General features: G+C 60.1%; 11 protein-coding genes and 7 non-coding genes across 18 annotated transcripts; 6 read left to right on the top strand and 12 right to left on the bottom strand.

The window, feature by feature from the left end:
* Position 1: 1 nt before the first annotated feature.
* Positions 2 to 340, bottom strand: BLI1 (Bli1p; the record flags this gene model as incomplete). Its single annotated transcript, NM_208361.1, has 1 exon — positions 2 to 340. The coding sequence occupies one exon, from the start codon at positions 338 to 340 to the stop codon at positions 2 to 4; it is 339 nt and encodes a 112-aa protein (NP_983008.1).
* Positions 341 to 476: 136 nt separating this feature from the next.
* ANR2 (Anr2p) lies at positions 477 to 2075 on the top strand (the record flags this gene model as incomplete). Its single annotated transcript, NM_208360.2, has 1 exon — positions 477 to 2075. The coding sequence occupies one exon, from the start codon at positions 477 to 479 to the stop codon at positions 2073 to 2075; it is 1599 nt and encodes a 532-aa protein (NP_983007.2).
* Positions 2076 to 2266: 191 nt separating this feature from the next.
* Positions 2267 to 3622, bottom strand: DCW1 (putative mannan endo-1,6-alpha-mannosidase; the record flags this gene model as incomplete). Its single annotated transcript, NM_208359.2, has 1 exon — positions 2267 to 3622. One exon carries the CDS (start codon positions 3620 to 3622, stop codon positions 2267 to 2269), a length of 1356 nt encoding a protein of 451 aa, NP_983006.2.
* A 326-nt stretch (positions 3623 to 3948) lies between these two features.
* UBC7 (E2 ubiquitin-conjugating protein UBC7) lies at positions 3949 to 4446 on the bottom strand (the record flags this gene model as incomplete). Its single annotated transcript, NM_208358.1, has 1 exon — positions 3949 to 4446. The coding sequence occupies one exon, from the start codon at positions 4444 to 4446 to the stop codon at positions 3949 to 3951; it is 498 nt and encodes a 165-aa protein (NP_983005.1).
* A 396-nt stretch (positions 4447 to 4842) lies between these two features.
* Positions 4843 to 5898, top strand: MAC1 (Mac1p; the record flags this gene model as incomplete). Its single annotated transcript, NM_208357.2, has 1 exon — positions 4843 to 5898. One exon carries the CDS (start codon positions 4843 to 4845, stop codon positions 5896 to 5898), a length of 1056 nt encoding a protein of 351 aa, NP_983004.2.
* A 54-nt stretch (positions 5899 to 5952) lies between these two features.
* On the bottom strand, positions 5953 to 7515 carry FMS1 (polyamine oxidase; the record flags this gene model as incomplete). Its single annotated transcript, NM_208356.2, has 1 exon — positions 5953 to 7515. One exon carries the CDS (start codon positions 7513 to 7515, stop codon positions 5953 to 5955), a length of 1563 nt encoding a protein of 520 aa, NP_983003.2.
* Positions 7516 to 8007: 492 nt separating this feature from the next.
* PRI2 (DNA primase subunit PRI2) lies at positions 8008 to 9477 on the top strand (the record flags this gene model as incomplete). Its single annotated transcript, NM_208355.1, has 1 exon — positions 8008 to 9477. The coding sequence occupies one exon, from the start codon at positions 8008 to 8010 to the stop codon at positions 9475 to 9477; it is 1470 nt and encodes a 489-aa protein (NP_983002.1).
* An 824-nt stretch (positions 9478 to 10301) lies between these two features.
* Positions 10302 to 12338, top strand: SOK2 (Sok2p; the record flags this gene model as incomplete). The annotated part of the gene is made up of 1 exon (NM_208354.2): positions 10302 to 12338. One exon carries the CDS (start codon positions 10302 to 10304, stop codon positions 12336 to 12338), a length of 2037 nt encoding a protein of 678 aa, NP_983001.2.
* A 281-nt stretch (positions 12339 to 12619) lies between these two features.
* On the top strand, positions 12620 to 13564 carry SPC42 (Spc42p; the record flags this gene model as incomplete). The annotated part of the gene is made up of 1 exon (NM_208353.1): positions 12620 to 13564. One exon carries the CDS (start codon positions 12620 to 12622, stop codon positions 13562 to 13564), a length of 945 nt encoding a protein of 314 aa, NP_983000.1.
* Positions 13565 to 13863: 299 nt separating this feature from the next.
* ERG5 (C-22 sterol desaturase) lies at positions 13864 to 15411 on the top strand (the record flags this gene model as incomplete). Its single annotated transcript, NM_208352.1, has 1 exon — positions 13864 to 15411. The coding sequence occupies one exon, from the start codon at positions 13864 to 13866 to the stop codon at positions 15409 to 15411; it is 1548 nt and encodes a 515-aa protein (NP_982999.1).
* A 301-nt stretch (positions 15412 to 15712) lies between these two features.
* BUD22 (Bud22p) lies at positions 15713 to 17242 on the bottom strand (the record flags this gene model as incomplete). Its single annotated transcript, NM_208351.2, has 1 exon — positions 15713 to 17242. One exon carries the CDS (start codon positions 17240 to 17242, stop codon positions 15713 to 15715), a length of 1530 nt encoding a protein of 509 aa, NP_982998.2.
* A 200-nt stretch (positions 17243 to 17442) lies between these two features.
* On the bottom strand, positions 17443 to 17468 carry AGOS_AgSNR72. Its single transcript, NR_149419.1, has one exon. It is a non-coding gene; the product is annotated as an AgSNR72 (small nuclear RNA).
* Positions 17469 to 17600: 132 nt separating this feature from the next.
* Positions 17601 to 17701, bottom strand: AGOS_AgSNR73. Its single transcript, NR_149420.1, has one exon. It is a non-coding gene; the product is annotated as an AgSNR73 (small nuclear RNA).
* Positions 17702 to 17767: 66 nt separating this feature from the next.
* AGOS_AgSNR74 lies at positions 17768 to 17810 on the bottom strand. Its single transcript, NR_149421.1, has one exon. It is a non-coding gene; the product is annotated as an AgSNR74 (small nuclear RNA).
* Positions 17811 to 17884: 74 nt separating this feature from the next.
* On the bottom strand, positions 17885 to 17964 carry AGOS_AgSNR75. The gene has a single exon (NR_149422.1). It is a non-coding gene; the product is annotated as an AgSNR75 (small nuclear RNA).
* Positions 17965 to 18001: 37 nt separating this feature from the next.
* Positions 18002 to 18089, bottom strand: AGOS_AgSNR76. Its single transcript, NR_149423.1, has one exon. It is a non-coding gene; the product is annotated as an AgSNR76 (small nuclear RNA).
* Positions 18090 to 18144: 55 nt separating this feature from the next.
* Positions 18145 to 18221, bottom strand: AGOS_AgSNR77. The gene has a single exon (NR_149424.1). It is a non-coding gene; the product is annotated as an AgSNR77 (small nuclear RNA).
* Positions 18222 to 18304: 83 nt separating this feature from the next.
* AGOS_AgSNR78 lies at positions 18305 to 18381 on the bottom strand. Its single transcript, NR_149425.1, has one exon. It is a non-coding gene; the product is annotated as an AgSNR78 (small nuclear RNA).
* Positions 18382 to 18646: the final 265 nt, after the last annotated feature.

The following is an 18646-nucleotide window of genomic DNA, read 5'->3' as shown; positions in this document are numbered from 1 at the left end:
GCTAGTTTTCCTGTACATAGCTATTTCGCCTAATCCGCTGTAACTTCACGCTCAGTTCATTCTGAAACTCTGCCAGCTCCTGCCCCAGATCTTCGAGGTACTTTACTTCTGTCTCGAGCGTGTCTAGCTTCTTTACATAGCCATCCTTTAGCTCTCGGAACTGCTGTAGCTCCTCCGCAGACCGTGTGGGGTAGCGGCCGGACAGCTCACTCAGCCATTCGTGGTTGGCAACCGCGTCCCCGCTGAGTTTCGATATTGCCCGTGCACTGAGCATGTCAACATGCTCCTGCACATGATCCAGGCAGCGATCCAGCTGCTGCCGCAGTTGCTTCTCATTCATCCCGGTAGCTTTTGCGCTGCTTGTGTTATTAGACGATACCAACCTAAAGGCGTGGGATATGAAATCGCAATTGCTGCTCTTCACCGCACAGACCATACCGGCCTAAGAGGTGGCAGAGGTTACACTAGCGCTAACGATGTCTTTGAGAAAGCAGGAAGCGCCACTATCGCCCATGGTATACCATCCACGGTCTGGCAACTTCCAGTTGGGGTCGGCTAGTCATAGGGTGCCACTCACCGCGATGTGCTTGACCAAGTTTGACGTGAAGAAGGGCAATACAGTGCTGTGGACGACGTCGCTGGCGCCCGAACACAAGCTTCACAATATAGAGTTTAAGACTTTGCCTGCTGGGATACATGAAAGCGAGCAAGACTGGGTGAATTTTGTGCTGCCCAAGGAGGACGGGGAATTCTACTATGGCGTGGCGCTGTTTAGCCAGAACGGCCTGCGGCTGGTGGAGGAGGAGCAGTCCCATGGCGTGGACCGGTCGAGGGTGGAGATGTACTCGCTGGCGGTGATCACGGACCCGCAGTTCCGACTGGATGCGATGGCCGAGAGCAAGTACTACCGGTGGAAGCCCAACATGTTTATCTGCGCGAACGAGTACAAGGAGGACCTGGCGCAGCTGATGGAGCAGTGGCTTAAGAGCAAGTCGCTCGAGGTGCTGGAACACTACTTCAGCTACAACAAGTACCAGCCGGACCTCGGGTCGCCCCTGCTAATGCGGAAGTGGCCCGGTAGCTCGACGCTGACGGGCGGAAGTTACGAGGACTACGCACAGGGCAGCAAGGACGACGCTGAGACCTTCAAGCCGTCCAAGTCGTGGCTCTACCTGTTACCGGAGATCATAGAGCAGCTGGGGCCGTCGATTTTCACACTGTGGAAGGCCTGCCTGCTCCGCCAGCGAATATTGGTGGTGAACGAGCACGGGCAGTCGTTCGAGCGGACGAACGCGCTGACATACTGCCTCTCTGTGCTGTCGCTAATTCCCCTGCAGCTGGAACGGAAGCTTGCGCACGCGAATATGCCGCTGCAGACATTATACACCATTGGAATTGCCGACTTGGACCACCTGACGGATATGGTCTCAGACGCGCTGCATAAATCCGATCCCGACGGGCCGCACCTGCCCAGCTTTATAGCTTGCACGAGCGATGAAATCCTTGCCGAGCGCGGCGAACTGTTTGATATGGTTGTCAAGCTTTCCAACTATCACGGCGTGAAAGTGTACGCCCATGGCACCGAAGTCCGTGCAACTCCCCACGAATGGGAGTCGTTCCAATATCTTTCTGCCAACTTTCTCTATCGGGAATATAGTGAGGTTGAGATGAACGGCTATATGAAAAATGTTGAGTCGTTGTCCTGGTCACAGTACATTATTGACGCACTCTATTGGTGGTCCACCGCGGGCTACTTGCAGCCACCCTACCACAACACCTCCAACCTGCTTGCGAATTGCGATAGAGTTGACGAGAAGAATGAGGTGGAGATTGTCCTCGGTATAGTAGAGTACTTCCACAGCAAAATCACGCTGTTATATGAGAAGCTACATGAGATAATCACAGACCCGGATGCGGATGCTAGCGATCGCATCGCGGTTCCTTCGCTATTCCTGGCTGAGTGTGGTCTCGACTGCTTCAGCTTCCAAGATCATGAGTTCCTCAAAACTCTCTGTGCACAGTGGTTTAACGTGCATATCGAAATAAGAGTCGCTGATTTCAACGTTTTCTGTTGATGCACTAATCAATACCTAGCCTGCGCTATGGCTCCTGCCACCTTCGCTTCGAATTCGCGACAATTATTGCATGACTTGGTACAATATTAAGTACATAAAAAGAACTGCTTACTGGTATGTAACGGCCTGACTATTCGAATAGACTGCACGCCAGCGCGAACGCAATTACCAGTGGTCTATGGAATATATGGTCAGATAATAAGCCATAACGTACATGCGAGAAAAGATGAACCAATGAGCGCGGTGATGATACCGGCACCGGCCCGATCACCTGCTTTTATGTCCAACGGCGGCAAGTTTTCTGCCTTAGTCTTCGTGCCTGCAGCTGGATCGCCGGGACTGGTGCCACCGTTCATAGCGGTGTATGGAGCGGGCCGTTCTAAACACCGTAGATTTTGTATTATCTCAAGCGCGGCCATTTGCTCGCCGAGCCCCCACTTGCCGTCCCAGCCATTGATCAGCCAGTTGAGGCCGCAAGTGTGCCCATCTCGCCCGCCACTGCAGGACGCGGCTGCCCCCTGCGCGGAAGCCCGGATCCATCTGACTATTGTTTCACGCGATTCGGGGACCAACTGTGCAGTCAGGCCCAGGAACCGGGAGAAATAAGCCTTGAACGAGCGCTGGTCGATATTACAGTTGTCGCCACCTTGACATCCTGCCTCGTACAGGGTGTCGTTGCTGAGGAAGATTCTGGCGCTGTCCAAGAAACGCAGTGTTCGCTGGTGCCACAGCTCGTCCTGGGTATGGTTGTAGATGAAGGCACAGCCTGCCATGATCAGCCCATGGTTGTAAGTCCACTGCAGCTTATTTAAGTTGGTACAGTTGTCGTTGATGTCTGTACCGTCGTAGACGACGTGCCAGTTTGGCTGCACAATCGAGATCAGCCCAACGCCATACATCCAGTCGTAAACCCGTTCCGCCCACTCTAAGTATGTGGCATTCCCGGTGTAACGCGTTAATCGTGCCGCCATGTGGAACAGCGCACCGTTGGAAACGGAGTTTTTGTAGTGGTACCCGTCGTTCCAGCGGAAAATCTGCCATCTGAGCCCGCCGTTGCACGTCTCCATATCCCAGCGCAGGGCCATGGTATTAAACACCGCCTGCGCCAGCGCCAGCCATTGCGGCTGGTCCGCGGGCGGGTTCGGGAAGTTGCGCTCCGCGGCAGCCATCACCGCCATCCCCCAGAAAAACTGGTCGTCGTTGCCCTCTGTCGTCGTCTCGTTCCAGGGCGTGTACGAGAGGTCCTCGCCCGCCTGGTGCAACAACGAGTCCGTCAGCAAGTCGTTGTACGTCGAGTTCTCCATATAGTACCAGTAGTCCAGGATGGAGCCCCACGCCCCACCAGCCTCCCACCAGTAGTAGGGGTCCGAGAACTTGCCAACGGTCTCCCCGTAGTCGTGCCCGTGGTAGTAGTCCATCAACCCGGTGGCCAACAGCGACGTGGCCTCGCGGATCGACTGCAAGTCGTCCACATCCAGGTTAAGCGTCCGTCCGGACGCGGCCAGCAGACTGAGCACAGCTGCCGCCGTGAACGTAACGGCTAACATCTCTATGTTCCAATTACCTCTGCTCCTGTTCTGCGCAAATGGATGATGAGCCTGTCAACTCTTGTGAAACCCTTCCGCAACGTTGTAGCCTCCCCAACGTCGAGTGCTCCGTGATGCTCAAAAACGTACGTATACACTTTCAACTTCAAGCAGATTCGCAGGGCCCTGGCGGCCGTGTCAGCGGTACCTATACATAGTAAACTATGGAGGCGCGTGGCGGTGCCAGCAACGCACAAGGCGCATGCATCACGTGACCCGTGCACCCGAACGGGCCTCGGCCGCCGCCAGCTCACCAGGCGGGACCAGGCGCCGCGCCAGCGGCCCGCCTACAGGCCCAGCGAGCGCCGGACAGACTCCTGCACTTGGCGCTCGAAGTCCGCGCGGTTGTCGCGCCACAGGATACAGGCGTCGATGTTTGCGCCCGACTCCACGTTCGGCTCGCTCAGCATGCTCATCACGCTAAGCAGGATCTTCTCCACGCTCTGCACCGGCGACCAGCGCTCGCTGGCCTCCTCATACATGTTGGGGTCCTCGCCCGGCGCGTGCAGGATCGAAATGCACACCTCGCCGTTGGGGTACACGTTCGGGTGCAGGATGCTGGGCGTGAACGTGAGCTTCGGCGGCGACAGCGGGTAGTCCCGCGGGAACTGCAGCCGCGCGTTGAACACCCCGCCCTCATACGGCGAGTCTGCAGGGCCCTCGATCAGACAGTCCCACAAAAACAAGTTGTCCTCTGAGACCGGGCCCGCGACAATCCCGTCCGGGCTGTCGCGCAGCAGCTGCTGCAGCTCCTTCATCAAGCGTTTCTGCGCTGTCTTGGACATCCTGCTGGCCTGGCGTCTGTGTGGTGTGAGAAACGACTACAAGTGCAAGGTGAAGTCAAGAAAACGACCGGTGTCCCCAGCGACCGCGGCAGCGCGCGGCGCAACGTTTGTGGGGTCCCTGCCGCGCCCAGAGCAGCGCGGCGAGGGGACGAGCGCCTGAGAGTGGGCTGGCTGGCCGGCGAGCGGCCGAGCGCTGTAGGGCCGGGAGGCCAGAGACCTGCGATCGTGCACAAGTGTGAGCAAATTTGTGAAGTTTTTCGATGATCTCTCTGGACTTGGCCCAACACAAGACAGTACTCTCGAGTACATGGAGTGCACGGCGAGGCCGAGCCAGATTCCGTTAGCGAGATACCAGACGGGCTAGTGCAGCGGAGCGAACGCGCCGCGGACAGGCAGATGATCATATTCGATGGAGAGAAGTACTCGTGCGCAGCGTGCATCCGGGGTCATCGGTCGACCACGTGCAAGCACAGCGACCGGATGCTGGTGAAGGTGCGCACGAGGGGCCGGCCGTCGCCGATGGACATCCGCAAGGTGATCCTGGTGGACGCCGGGTCGCAGGTGCCGATGGAGGACGAGGACACAGAGGAGTGCTGCGATGGGGGAAAGACTTGCGGGAAGATGGACCGGCAGCCGATCCTGTTCCTGAAGGCGCTCAAGACGCAGAAGGCGCTGTTGGTGGACGGGGCGCTGAAGATCATGATCGAGGACCGGGCCAACAGCGACGGGGTGGACAAGCGGTTCAAGTTCGTGACAGAAAAGGAGTTTCTGCTCCAGAACGCGGACATGCTGGAGGCGCGCGACGGGTGCGGCTGCCAGCGGCCCGGGAAGCGGGCGCGCGTGGGGTGCAGCACTGGGGCAGGCTCGCCACACGCCGTGGAGCCATATACGTACAAGGGCGTGTATCTGAGCACGCAGTGCTCCTGCGACGACAGCGCCTGCCAGTGCGCGAACTGCCTGATACACCGGAAGGAGGAGGAGCTGGACCAGTTCATCCGACAGTCGGGGGTGCCGCTGACGTCGGTGGATCTGGAGGATCGGAAGCCGGCCGAGGCTGGCGCTTGCTGCGGCGACAGGGCGTCCGGGCTGCTGGGCTATGACTACGCAGCGAATGAGCGCACGAGCTGCGCGTGCAGCCCCGTGAGCTGCATGTGCAAGGACTGCGAGATCCACGCGGAGGAGGTCGTGTCGATGAACAGGCTGCTGCTCCACGGCATCCTAAACACGCCGCTGAAGCGCAAAATGTCGATTCAGTACAAGGGCAAGCTCATCAACTCCAAGTTTTGGTGGGACATCCTGTACCTGCAGTGCGCTGTGGCGCGAGAGCCGCAGCTCGAGGCGCTGGACCTGCTGCAGTGGTTCGACAACATCATCGAGACACACGGCGCCGCGCTGCCTGACGCGGAGCCGGCGGCCACGGGGTTGGACTATATGCTGGGGAAGCTCAGCTAGGACTAGGCAATAGAGGGTAATTAATTTCACGGGATCATGTACATATATAGTCATTTACTGTTTCTTGCCATCTTGCGGGTGGGCCAGGGGGAACCGCCTGAGGTATTCTAGCACGTACTCAGCCTCGCGGCGGCCGCTCTCCCAGGCCCCATAGGTGCACCCGTTGCCCTCCATTACGGTGTGCTCGCCCGCAAAGCGGATTCTGGAATCTTGGCCGTTGTTGAGGGCCACGGTCAAGGGCAGCTGGTCGTCGTCCACGTGACTACCGGTGTATGAGCCACGAGAATACGTATCCTGTGACCACGGATTGAAGATCACGTTCTTTAGGATTGGGCCTGGATGACTATCGTCTTGCGGTTGCGTGTTTCCGAGGTCGAAGAGGCACTCCTCCTTGGACCCCAGTGCACGTAGTGCAACAACAATTGCGGGTTTGAAGTAGTCCACAATCTCTTGCTTTGATAAGCGCTCGACGTGCTCAGTAAGAGGTGTCTGCGTGAACGCAATAAGTGTCGGTATCCCTGCCAGCGCAACCATGTTCTGAAACTCTTGTGGAAAGTCAAAGCAGTCTTGTCCCAGCTTCACCTCAGTCTGAGCACTGGCGGATCGCAGCAGCTCCTGCAAATCTTGGGCCTTACGGACCTGCGCACTAAAGTCGTCGGGAACTTTGGCTGCGATAGCAACCCGCGGGCGCTGCGTGTCCCAGGTGCACTTGTCAAACTCAAAGAAGATCTTGCCCAGCGAGGCGTAGTGAGCTCGCTCAAACGCAGACGTGATGTTGTCGTTGAGGGGGGGGCGAAACTCAATGCGCCCGGGCACCCGCTCTGGTTTCAGAGACAGCTCCAGCACGCTTTGCGGCACGGTCACAATCGCGCACTTGGAAACATAGCAGGCACCGTCCGCAGTCGTTATGTGCACCGTGTCCCTCACCCGCTCGATCTTGGTCACTTCCGTTCCCAGGCGGATCCATTCCCGCGGCACGCCAGATTCGATGCGCCGCAGCAGTTTGTCGTAGTTCAGCACAAATGCGTTACGCCCGTTATTTTCCACCTCCGAGAGCTTCGCACTCAGTAGCTTCCAGTCGATCGCGTGCCAGAACTCAAGGAAGCGCACTGTCCCCGGCAGCTGCTGGATCTGGTCGTCGGTGAGCACGCCCCGACGCTCGTACAGGTACGCCATCACGAGCTCGAAAAAAGGCATGTCCCTGGCCTCCAGCGACTCGAAGTACTGCTCCTCGATGTAGTGCTCCACCTCCCGCTGCAGCGCCTCCAGCATCAGCCCAAAGTCCCCGTCCAAGCGCCGCCCCGCAGGACTCACCACCATCGTGGGCACATCGTCAAACACATAGCCCGCGCGCTCGGCCTCCGGAAGACGCAGCTCTTCCGCGAACAGCTCGTTGCTCAGCGTGTCATGGTGCCACGACGCCCCCAGATCGTACCGCCGCCCGGGAAACACAGAGCTCTCCACCTGTAGCAGTCGCCCGCCCGTCCGGGCCCGCGCCTCCAGCACCACGCATTTTTCAATCCCCGCCGAGTGTAACTCTGCTGCCGCCTTTAGTCCAGCGATTCCTGCTCCAACGACCACAACCGTGTACTCGGGGGTGCCCGCGTTTTCTATCATCTAAGCCTGCGCGTATGCCCGGTCTGCGACCTATCTCTCTCACCTGCTGACAGACAGAGATGAACCCACCTGGAAAACCATAGCTTCTTTTTTTATAGGCTGTGCCACACAGCCCATCCTACCTGTCACACCGTATACCTGCCAGTCGATTAGCTACTGTCCGCCATGGCAACAGCCGGGTCGCCACCGTGGTCTGGCCAAACGTAGACCACCAGTGGTCGTATTCTGTGCCCTCTCTGCTGCGCCAGCCGCTTCTCCACCTGCTGTAGTGGCTCACATGCCAATTTCCGCTCTTCAGGAAGCGCACGCCCGTAGCTCCGCACGATGCGCACGTGGTGGCAGCCGCGGCCCGGGCTGTAGCCGCGGACGGCAAGCTGGTAGCGCGCGATGGAGGCCTGCGCGCAGTCGCAAGTAGGAGGTAGGTTTATAAAACGCGAAAACGGAGTGAAAACTCAGGCGTCCAGATGCATCTCGCGACACTGGGACCTCAAGATGTTTAGACAAAGCAAGCGACGCGTCGCGCAGCGGCGCCACGGCGACGGCGCGGACGGCGCGACGATCCTGGCCGGGCTGACAGCGGAGGAGGAGCAGGCGCGGTACGATCAGCTGTACCCGGCCAAGCTGTCGTTCTACGCGCTGCCCCCGGTCGGCGAGATCACGCTGGACCAGTTCGAGACATGGGCCATCGACCGGCTGAAGGTGCTGCTGGAGCTGGAGTCGCTGATCCAGCGCAACCGGGCGGGCAGGGAGCTGGAGCAGGCGATGAAGCCGCTGCTGGGCAAGCTGCTGCCGCTGGGCGAGGAGCAGGAGGCGCGCCGCAAGGACTACTACAGCCACTTCATCCTGCGGCTGTGCTTCTGCCGGACGGCCGAGCTGCGCGAGCGGTTTGTGCGCGCAGAGACGGCGCTGTTCCGGCTGCGGTTCCAGATGCTGACGAGCGCGGACCAGGCGCGCTTCGTGCAGAGCCTGGACCTGCCACTGGTGCAGTTCATCGACGAGGCCGAGAAGCAGGCACTGGGCGCGCAGCTCTACGACGCGGTCGCGCCGCAGCTGCTGCACCAGCTGCAGCTGACAGACGAGGCGCAGCGGCGGCAGTTCTTCCAGCACGAGCGCTTCCTCAAGCTGCCGTTCGAGAGCGTGATCGACCTCGTGGGCCCGCGCCACGTGCTGCTGCGCGGCGGCTGGGCGTACCTGCCGCAGTTCATGCAGCTCAACCACATCGCCGCGGAGTACGCCGCGCGTCTCGCCACGGACCTGCGCGCCACGTACCAGCACTTGCCCGCGCTGGCCGGCGACGACCGCCTGCCGCCCATCCTCGCGCACCTCTCCGCCGGCCATGTCGTCGCGCCGCCGCCGCCGCCCACCGGCGGCGGCCTCACGGCTGCCGACCTCGCCGCCGAGCCCGTGCGCGCCGCGCTGCCGCTCTGCGCGCGCGGCCTGCTCGACGGCCTTGCCGCCAACCACCACCTGCGCTACCTGGGCCGCCAGCAGCTCGCGCTCTTCCTCAAGGGCGCCGGCATGTCCGCCGACGACGCCCTCCGCTTCTGGGCCGACGCCTTCACCGCCGGCCCCACCTCGCTCGACCGCTTCAACCGCGAGTACCGCTACGCCCTGCGCCATACCTACGGCCTCGAGGGCAACCGCATCAACTACCGCCCCTGGGACTGCCGCACCATCCTCGCCAAGCCCCGGCCCGCCCGCAACGAGTTCCACGGCTGTCCGTACCGCGACTGGGCCCCGGACCGCCTCGCCGCCGCCCTCGCCGCCATGCAGCTCGCGCCCCCCGCCGTAGCCGCCGTGCGCGACGCGTGTGCCCGCCGCGAGTACACCCTGGCCTGCACTCACGTGTTCGACGCCTGCCATGGTCACGTGGCCCCGTCCGCTCCCGGTCACGTGCCCGCCCCTGACATGTCGCACATCGTGCATCCGAACCAGTTTTTCGAGCGCGCGCGGCCCGCGTAACGGGCCGTGCACAAACGCCGACGTACGTCATCCGGGGACCGTAAGGTACGCGCCCCTGCAGCCATGGCGATTTACGCGCCAAATCTGTTACGTTAAGCCCGCACGTGCATTGTATCGTGCCTGCCGATTGTGCGCCCCCAGGCACCGGTATCCCGCGCGTATTGTGTCCCCGCGTTCCCTGCAGCATGCCCCGTTCAACCCTGCCGGGCAGAGGGGCTAAAAAAAAGAAAGCGGTATATTGATCGATCGCCGATCTAGTGCCGCGCGATCCAAGCGCGCGCGCGCCTATATAGCCCCGGCCCAGCGCCTGTATACTAGCATCCGGCCAGCGCTATGGGGAGCCCCTTTCCTTGTTGCGCCCGGCGACAGACATGGACTTGTCGGCCCTGCCACGACGCCTCTAGCTTGTGCACTAATTTTTTCGCTGTTTCGTTTCGGTGCCGGTCGTTGTTGGCGCTCGAACGCACGCTCCAGACCGCCGGCGCGCCAGCCAGGCGCCACGCAGGCGACGAGGGCTTCGTTTCTTGCAACCGCGTGCAGGCGGTACAAGCCGCGTGGCCCGGCACACAGGACGAGGCCGGCAGGATGCGGCGGCAGTCAGATGGCAGAACCCCCGACGCACGTCCGCAGCCCGCCCCCTCCCCGATCCTTTTTTTCTCGCCAAGTGTACCATCACTACAAACACACACGCACACAACTAGGCACACAGCAACGCACCAGCTCGCGGAACACAGCGCGGTGTGGCGAGCTCATTTTGTGTTTGATTTGTTTTTGTCCCTCCTTGCTGCGAGTGTTTTTTTTCTCTGGGACAGAGGAACCATATCATGAGCTACTATGGCGATTGGTACCACTACTATCCCCAAAGCCAGCAGCAGGACGGCCACAGCACGCAGAGCGAACAGCAAGCGCCATTGCCAGGTCCCCTTCCCCCGCAGCAATCCAACATGGTGTCAGCGCAGCAGCCGCCGCAGCCCGCGTTTGGCGGGTTGTTCGGGCAGCACCAGAGCCACAACGGGCGGCGGCCCCCGGGAGAGCCACAGAAGGCGCAGGCCTCGGCGGCAGGGCCGGGGGTCTACTGCTACTACTATCCACAGCAGCCGTACAGCGGGTACAGTCCGTTCTTCGGCGGCACACAGGGCGGCGGGCCGGCCAAGGTAGGCGGCGGGCGGCGCGAGGAGGGCCCGTTCAGGCACGGCGGATGTCCCGCGCCGACCGCATACCAGTACCCGGGCTTCCAGCCGGCGACGTACGGCGACCCCAGCGGCGCGGCGCGCTACGCCGGCTACGCGCAGGAGCAGCGGGCGGCTGCGCACCAGACACCTGCGTTCACACAGCATCAGCAGCATGAGAAGCCTCAGCAGCAGCCGCAGCCGCAGCAACATCAGCATCAGAATCAGCATCAGCATCAGCAGCGCGCCGCCGTGCCGGCAGCGGCAGCCTACATGCGCCAGGTGGGCGGGCCTGAGGCGCTGCCGGCGACAGCGGCCACGGCAGCGTCTACCGCGACCACCACCCCGGTCCCGACCACCAACACCTCATTGCAGAGCAACTCGCCGGGCGCCACCAAGAACCCCTTCGTGGAACCGGTCCCCTCTATCATTCCGCAGAACAGCGTGGGGGCCGGATTGGGCTTGGGCGGTACGCGCGTAGGCGACGGATCTCCAGCAAGCACCCCTGCAACAGTTAAAAAAAACAAGGCGGGCGAGGGCAGTCTTCTGGCGATCGCGACCGGCTCGCACGGGAACACTGCAAAGGCAGCCTCTGTTGCCGACTCTGGCAGTAGCAGCAGTGGCTTTGAATCACAGGGACCACGTGTTACGACCACTATGTGGGAGGACGAACATACACTCTGCTATCAAGTTGAGGCGAACGGCGTCAGCGTGGTCCGCAGGGCAGACAACGACATGATCAACGGCACGAAGTTGCTGAATGTAGCGAAGATGACCCGCGGCAGGCGGGACGGTATACTCAAGGCAGAGAAGGTACGGCATGTGGTCAAAATCGGATCGATGCACCTCAAGGGTGTATGGATTCCGTTTGAGCGCGCACTTGCATTGGCGCAACGGGAGAAAATTGTCGACATGCTTTTCCCACTGTTCGTGCGCGACATCCAGAGCGTGATACAGCAGACATCGACGACCAGCGGGCCCGCAGAGAACGGGGCCAAGCTGGGGAAGCTGATCCAGGCCACGGGGGCTCCCAGCAGGAACGGGCCGCCGCCTCCGTACGGACAGCAGGACCAGCAGCACGGCGCGGCCGCCGCGATGAGCGTCCCGTCGCAGCCGCGCCGCGCATCCGCGGTCGCGGCCTCGTCCCTCCCGCAGCAGACGCCCTATCTGGTCAGCTCGTACCCGTCTTCGTCGCAGCCGTACTACGGCCGCACCGGCTACTTGCCCCAGCCCATCAGCTACGCTAACTACGACACCGGCGGCAGCGCCCTTTCGAACTACGGCTACTCGCCCGCGGGGTCCACCTCCACCGGCACGGCGCGCCCGCCGCCGCGCAGCCAGTCGCCGTTCCAGGCCCTCACGCAGGTCAGCGCCCTCGCCCAGAAACAACTAAACTCCAAGGACCAGCAGCTGCTGCCGGTCGGCCCCATAGCCGCGCTATCGTCGGGCACACCCGCCCTGGGCCAACAGCACTTCCAGAGAAGGGAGCACATGCAGAACAGCCTCGGCCGGTCCACCTCCGATGAGGGGCACGCAAACATGCTACCGCCGCCGCAGGCGCTCATCCAGCGCGACCACACGGTCCCCCAGGGCCACCCGCACCTTCTCTCCAAGTTCACGCCCATTGCTACCCTCTCTTCTACAGTCGCGGCCGAGCACCCGGGCTCGATCGTCTACTCGGCGAAAGAGTAGGCCAGTCGCGAGCCTGTGCGGCTCTGCGGGCGCTGCAGAGGCTCTAGTCGCCCGCAGAGGCGCCACTGCCCGTATGTACCCGTCCGTACGCAGTTCTTGTCACTTTAGCTACTATAGCCTCACGCCACGTGACCAGAACTGGCACGTGACCATATAGCGTCGATCTACATACACGTCCTGCCCGTCAACCTGAAACACGAAAATTTTGAACACAAATACTGACGCTGAGTTGCAATGGGCCTCTCCCCTACCTCAGCGCACAAAAGCCCCGGCCGCAAGATATGAACATATCTCCCACGCCCAAAAGATATCAGAGCTCGAACCACATGCCGCGCGCCGTAAACCACAATTACCACAGCGCCGTGCCTGCATACCACGAGCACGCGGCAGGCCAGAACGCAGACCGCATCGTGCCTGATGAATACAAAATCAACTCCAACATGATCTCATCGCTCATCAAGCAGAACAAGGACCTTCTCGCAAAGCTCGACGAGAAGGACCGCGAGCTGGAAAAGCTCAACGTCCTCGTCGGCTCCTTGCGCGGCAAGTTGATCAAGTACACAGAGCTCAACAAGAAGCTCCAGGCCCAGGCCCAGGCGGCCCGCGTGCCCTCGCCCCCGGAGCCCGCCGCAGAGCCCGCCGCAGACTACCTCCAGCTGCCGCGCCGCGCACCCGCCGCCGAAAACGACAAGAAGATCGGCGAGCTCTACGACAAGCTCGAACAGCTCACCAAGGTCGTCCACCAGCAGCACCTCCACGACCCCCCCGCGCCCGCCCGGCCCCGCTCCCCCGCGCGCTCCCGCTCCCCCGCGCGCACCGCCGTCTCCGACGACGACATCATGATCAGCGAGTCCTCTGAGCTCAAGCGCCTCGAGGAGCAGGTCGACCAGCTCAAGCGCAAGGTCCTCATCAAAAGCGAGAACGAGCTCCGCAAGCTGTCGCTCAACCAGCAGCTAGCGGACCTCATGCACAAGCTCGGCGTCTCTTCCTCCTCTCCGGCCTCCTCCGCGCTCCTCTTCGACCGCCAGCCGAGCCCCACCTCTGCTGCCTCCTCTGCCCCGCTCGCCCACGCCCACTGCGAGCAGTGTCATCATGCAGAAGATGCCCTTAAAAAGCCCGCCATGGACATAAAAAACGCACTACAGACGCCGACGCCGTCGCGCACCCGCCGAGACGCACATCCGCACACCCATACCACACACCATGCCACCAACGCCCTTTGGTGAACGCCGTGCGTATTACGTAACGTTCATACCATCCATTACAGGCAACCAGTCGCCGGCACCGCACGATCTTCGAAGGCTGCTGCATGGGGTTATGTAAGCAGACGTTTTCGTATAGGCTTTTGCTCGGTCGTACAGGTCCCCTCGAGCTGCAGGCGGGAGACTATTCCCCTGGCAGTAGCGTCGTGATAGTTAAAACTGAGCCATTTTAGAATTTTTTGGAAATTAGTGAATGCTGCATCATAGTCGTCTTAGAATTGGCAGGTAGCGCTGGAGACTACGACGGGGCTATATAGCACAAAATGGACGCAATAGGCTTCGGGGAGCAGGCAGGCTGGTTGTGGCGCGCGCTGGCGGCGCTGTGGGCGTGGCGCGTGCTGGCGGCGCTGGTGCTGGTGCTGGTGGCGGACCAGGCGGCGTACCGGCGCAACAAGGGACGGATAGCGGGCCCTGCGTGGAAAATGTGGCCGCTGATTGGGCCGTTCCTGGAGTCGCTGGACCCGAAGTTCGAGGTGTACCAGGCGAAGTGGGCGTCGGGGCCGCTGTCGTGCGTGTCGATCTTCCACAAGTTCGTGGTGATAGCGTCGACCCGGGACCTGACGCGGAAGATCCTGCAGTCGCCCAAGTACGTGAAGCCGTGCCTGGTGGACGTGGCGAAGAAGATCCTGCGGCCGACGAACTGGGTGTTCCTGGACGGCCAGGCGCACCTGGACTACCGGCGCTCGCTGAACGGGCTGTTCACGCGGGACGCGCTGGCGCGGTACCTGCCGTCGCAGGAGGCGGTCATCGACCGCTACATGGCGAAGTTCGTGGCCTTCTCGCGCGAGACCGACTACGAGCACCGCGTGTTCTTCCACGAGATGCGCGAGATGCTGTGCGCGCTGTCGCTGAAGGCCTTCTGCGGCAGCTACATCACCGACGACCAGGTGCGCAAGATTGCCGACGACTACTACCTGGTGACCGCCGCGCTCGAGCTGGTCAACTTCCCGCTGATCCTTCCCTTCACCAAGACCTGGTACGGTAAGCGCACCGCCGACATGGCCATGAAGATCTTCGAGCGGTGCGCCCAGGAGGCCAAGCAGCACATCGCGGCCGGCGGCGAGCCCACGTGCGTCGTGGACGCCTGGTGCAAGCTGATGCTGGACGCGAAGGCCAAGGACGACGCTGACTCGCGTCTGTTACATCGTAAGTTCACCAACCGCGAGATGTCCGAGGCGCTCTTTACATTCCTCTTTGCCTCTCAGGACGCCTCTTCCTCTCTTGCCTGCTGGCTTTTCCAGATCGTTGCCGATAGGCCCGATGTGCTCGCGAAAATTCGCGAAGAACAACTCGCAGTTCGCAGGAACGACCCTTCGGTGCCTTTATCCCTGGAACTCATTGACCAAATGAAGTACACTCACATGGCCGTCAAGGAATGCCTGCGCTACAGGCCGCCCGTCCTCATGGTCCCGTACCAAGTACATGAGGCGTTTGCGGTGTCCGCGGACTATACAGCGCCAAAGGGCTCAATGCTGGTGGCGACTATGTACCCGGCGCTGCACGACCCAGCGGTGTACGAGAACCCAGATGACTACATTCCCGAGCGCTGGGACGGAGAGCAGTCGCCCGCGAACCAGGCAAAGAAGAATTGGCTGGTTTTCGGATCCGGGCCCCATGTATGCCTGGGTCAGAAGTACGTTTTCATGACCTTCACGGCCCTAATCGGGAAATTTGCCCTATTCACGGAATTCGACCACAAGGTCACGTCGCTCAGCGAGAAAATCAAGGTTTTTGCGACCATCTTCCCGCAGGACGACCTGCTGATGAGCTTCAAAAAGAGGGACCCCCTCACAGGTCAGACGACTGAGTAGCTGCATGTGACCTGCGGGACGGGCGGCGGTGCCGCCCGATGTAATCTAGCACCATCAGCTACCATCCATTGGCGTTTTTAGCAACTATGGAACTATAATTAATACGACTGGATGAGTACGGCGGGCCGGCCAGGCCGCGCAGTTTTCGCCGCGCGCGATGACGTGGCGGGCGCGCCGGTACGCACGTAAATATGCTTACGTAGGAGCGATGTCACGATGTGCTTGCTTGCGCTCGTAGAATGCTTAGAAATGCGTTATATACTGAATTTTGCTAAAGATGGCCGCGCAGCATCCCAGGACTTCAATCAAATACAATTTTCTTACCCTGGAACTTCGCGGCTTTTTGCTTCTCCTGCGAAAGTTTCTTCGCTTCCCACGATGGATGTAGTTCCTGTGCGACAGGCTTTGCTGCGGACTTTGCTGCACCCGGCTCCGCTGCGCGGATAGCGGAATCCTTGAACGCGGGACGAGTTCTTGCCAGCTCTGCCTCTTTGGCTGCACGTTTTGCGGCGCGCTCCTCGTATTCCCGCTGTTTCCGTGCGCGCTCTTCGCGCTCTTTTTCGAATTGCTGCTGAATGTGCTTCGCATTCCGGCCATACTTCTTTTCCCAGATCTTCTGTCTTGCGCGCTGGCCGCGACGGTTTTTGCGCTTTGGTGGTTCCAACGGTTCGGCTTTCCCGGCCAGATCGTGTTCTTCCGCGTCGCTGTCGTCGTCACCGCTGTAGTAGCCAGCCATGAGTGCGGGGAGCTGCACCTTCGTCTTGGACGTCTTTTGCTTTTTCAACGGAGGCGCCGAGCTGTCGCTGTCGCTGCTGTCGTCGGCATCCGGCTGTATTGTCTCGTCTGCAGATTGGTCAGGTTCCTCGTCTGTGACCTCGTTGTAGTCGACATTCGGGTCTAGGTGGTATCCATCAGGATCGTCATCCTCTTCGTCGGAGGCAGCTAGCATTCCGGCGTACTGTGAGACCAGTGCGTCCTCATCTACGGAAGGGCTGCGGGCGGCCTCGTCGTCCGAGTTTTCCTCTTCGCTCTCGCTCGCGGCACCCTCATCAATGTCTGAGGCGGCATTGTCGGAGGAGCTGGAATCGTCCTCGCCTTCAGCCGACCGGGCAGCGACGGCTGTCTTCTCTGCAGCGTCGGAATTTTGCCGCCTTTCCTTCTTTGTGCCAAGAACGAGGTCGACGCTGGCCTCGAGCGCGGCCAGCAGATCTCTCGCTGCTTTCGTGCTCAGCAGCTGCGAGACCAGTTGTTCGCCGCCTGCCACTGCCTGCACCACCTCCTTCCAGACTCTGCCGGGGTTGCATTCATCTTCTTTGTTCCCGAACTGCTGGAGGATGCGGTGGTTCTGGAACCACGCGGGCGGGTCGTTCTTTAGCGCCTTGGTCGGGCATATCTTGCCGAGCACAATCTTGACCACCTTGGAGCGCACAATGAGGCGCACAAACTGCTCAAAGCCCGGCCCGCGCTGCACACCTTCCAGCACCTGCAGCTTCGAGTTGCGCTGCTCGTCTTTCTTGGGATTCTTGCGCAGCACCGTTGCCTGGTTCTCGAGCTGTTTTACCAGCAGATGGCTCAGCTTGCTCTCTACATGGTGCACCTTGTGATCCAGAAGCTCGGCCTTTAGCGACGATATCTGCTGCAACAGGCCGTCGGCCGTCAGCCCGGCCAAGAGCTTCTCCACGCGCTGCGCTGCCTTCTTGCCCTGTGGGTTGTAGTACTTGGCCGTCGCTCCCAACCGCGGATGGAACTCTGCTACTGTGTTATTCAAAAGGTGATACTGGTACTCTGCATGATCAAGCTTATAAACCAGATTGGGTTTATTCAAAGGCATAGCTCCCAAAGGTTAGCTGTGTCTAACTACTGGACCCACAGTGCTCTTAGCTGAACTCCATGCGATGAGCTATCTACAGCGGCGACCACGAAAATTTCGCACCGATTCAGTGGTGTCTGGGTGTTCTGCGCACGAAGCTTTCGTGACCGCGTGGCGGTCTCCGTTTTGATCCAGCAATAGTACTGAGACTACAATCTACGTCAGACTGACATGCAAATCGTTTAATAGTTTCAAATCACGAATGAACTTCATAAATTTGGGTATAATCAAAGTCATCATGCGTACAAGATCTACGGTGTTCTGTAGTGCTTGACCTCAAGCAGCCGTCCATATATGTAGCACAACGCTGTATGTTTTTCTCAGTACCACGCCCAGTCACGGGCGACATATCATCAACGTCCCGGCTTAACAGGCCAGGACACAGTTGACCGTCGTGAAATGTGGAAAATCATCATAAACAGCGCCATGCCCGTAATATATGAACGAGAACAGGGCGTACTCAGACTCAAAACAATTGTCGTCACCGATGCTCAGACATATGCTTGTCAATTGTTTGGTCTTCATCATCGAACCCCTCAGCCCGCAGGCCCGGATACCACGCGGCAATCGCCTGATCGCCGCAGGACTTCGCAGCATGCTGCTCAGAAATGCATGAATGGAATTGTGTGTGTGTCTTCAGCGAGAAGCTCGAATCAGACTCGTCATCTATGGAGATCATCACAGTCCGCAGTATCCGCAACCAACGCGCGTCCCCGGCTCGGATCGGCCACGGCGGGTTTCTGAGGCCCGCCATAAGCATTGTCACTCATGCCGTTCAGTGCCCAGTGCTGTACCTCGTCATTTCCGTCCAGAGCCCGCTGTTGCTTGCCCGTCTTCGCCCGAAGACGGCTCGCGGAACATCAGTCAGAGTAGTGCAAAAACGTATCAACACAGATAAATTCAGCCAGTAATTCCAGCTTTTGTTTTTGTTAATTCATCACTCGATGTTCCGTGCTGCGCAACTGCGCCCGCCGCGCGGTACGCCTGTACCAACTCGGAGACGCCAATCCCGCCGCAGCCCAGCCTCAGATAGCAAGATAGTTCCTAATCACGTGACCATCAGAAACTCTAGTTTGTAAAATATCTTTGGTCATCAGCGGCTAAGCATAGCTGCAGCAGGTCCCAGCGTTCTCGCTGCGACCGCTCAACAGGCTCCAGCTTGTAGAAGCTGGCAGTCCGTTTGGAGTCTCTTGTAACAGCGACGGGAGTGTAAAAATTTTAAGCTTCAAAGCTCGGTATTTATAGGAATTTCTTCCGGAATTAATCCGGATTCTTCCGGGTAACGTCGTAAGCAGCTCGCGGTTGTGGTAGTGTAGGGCTGGCACTACCGAGTACAAGCGCAAGGGCTTGACTAGTCTTTCTGTT

The sequence above is a fragment of the Eremothecium gossypii genome, chromosome II, assembly GCF_000091025.4.
Source record: "Eremothecium gossypii ATCC 10895 chromosome II, complete sequence".
NCBI lineage: Eukaryota > Fungi > Ascomycota > Saccharomycetes > Saccharomycetales > Saccharomycetaceae > Eremothecium > Eremothecium gossypii.
This window is presented reverse-complemented; position numbering and strand designations above follow the sequence as displayed.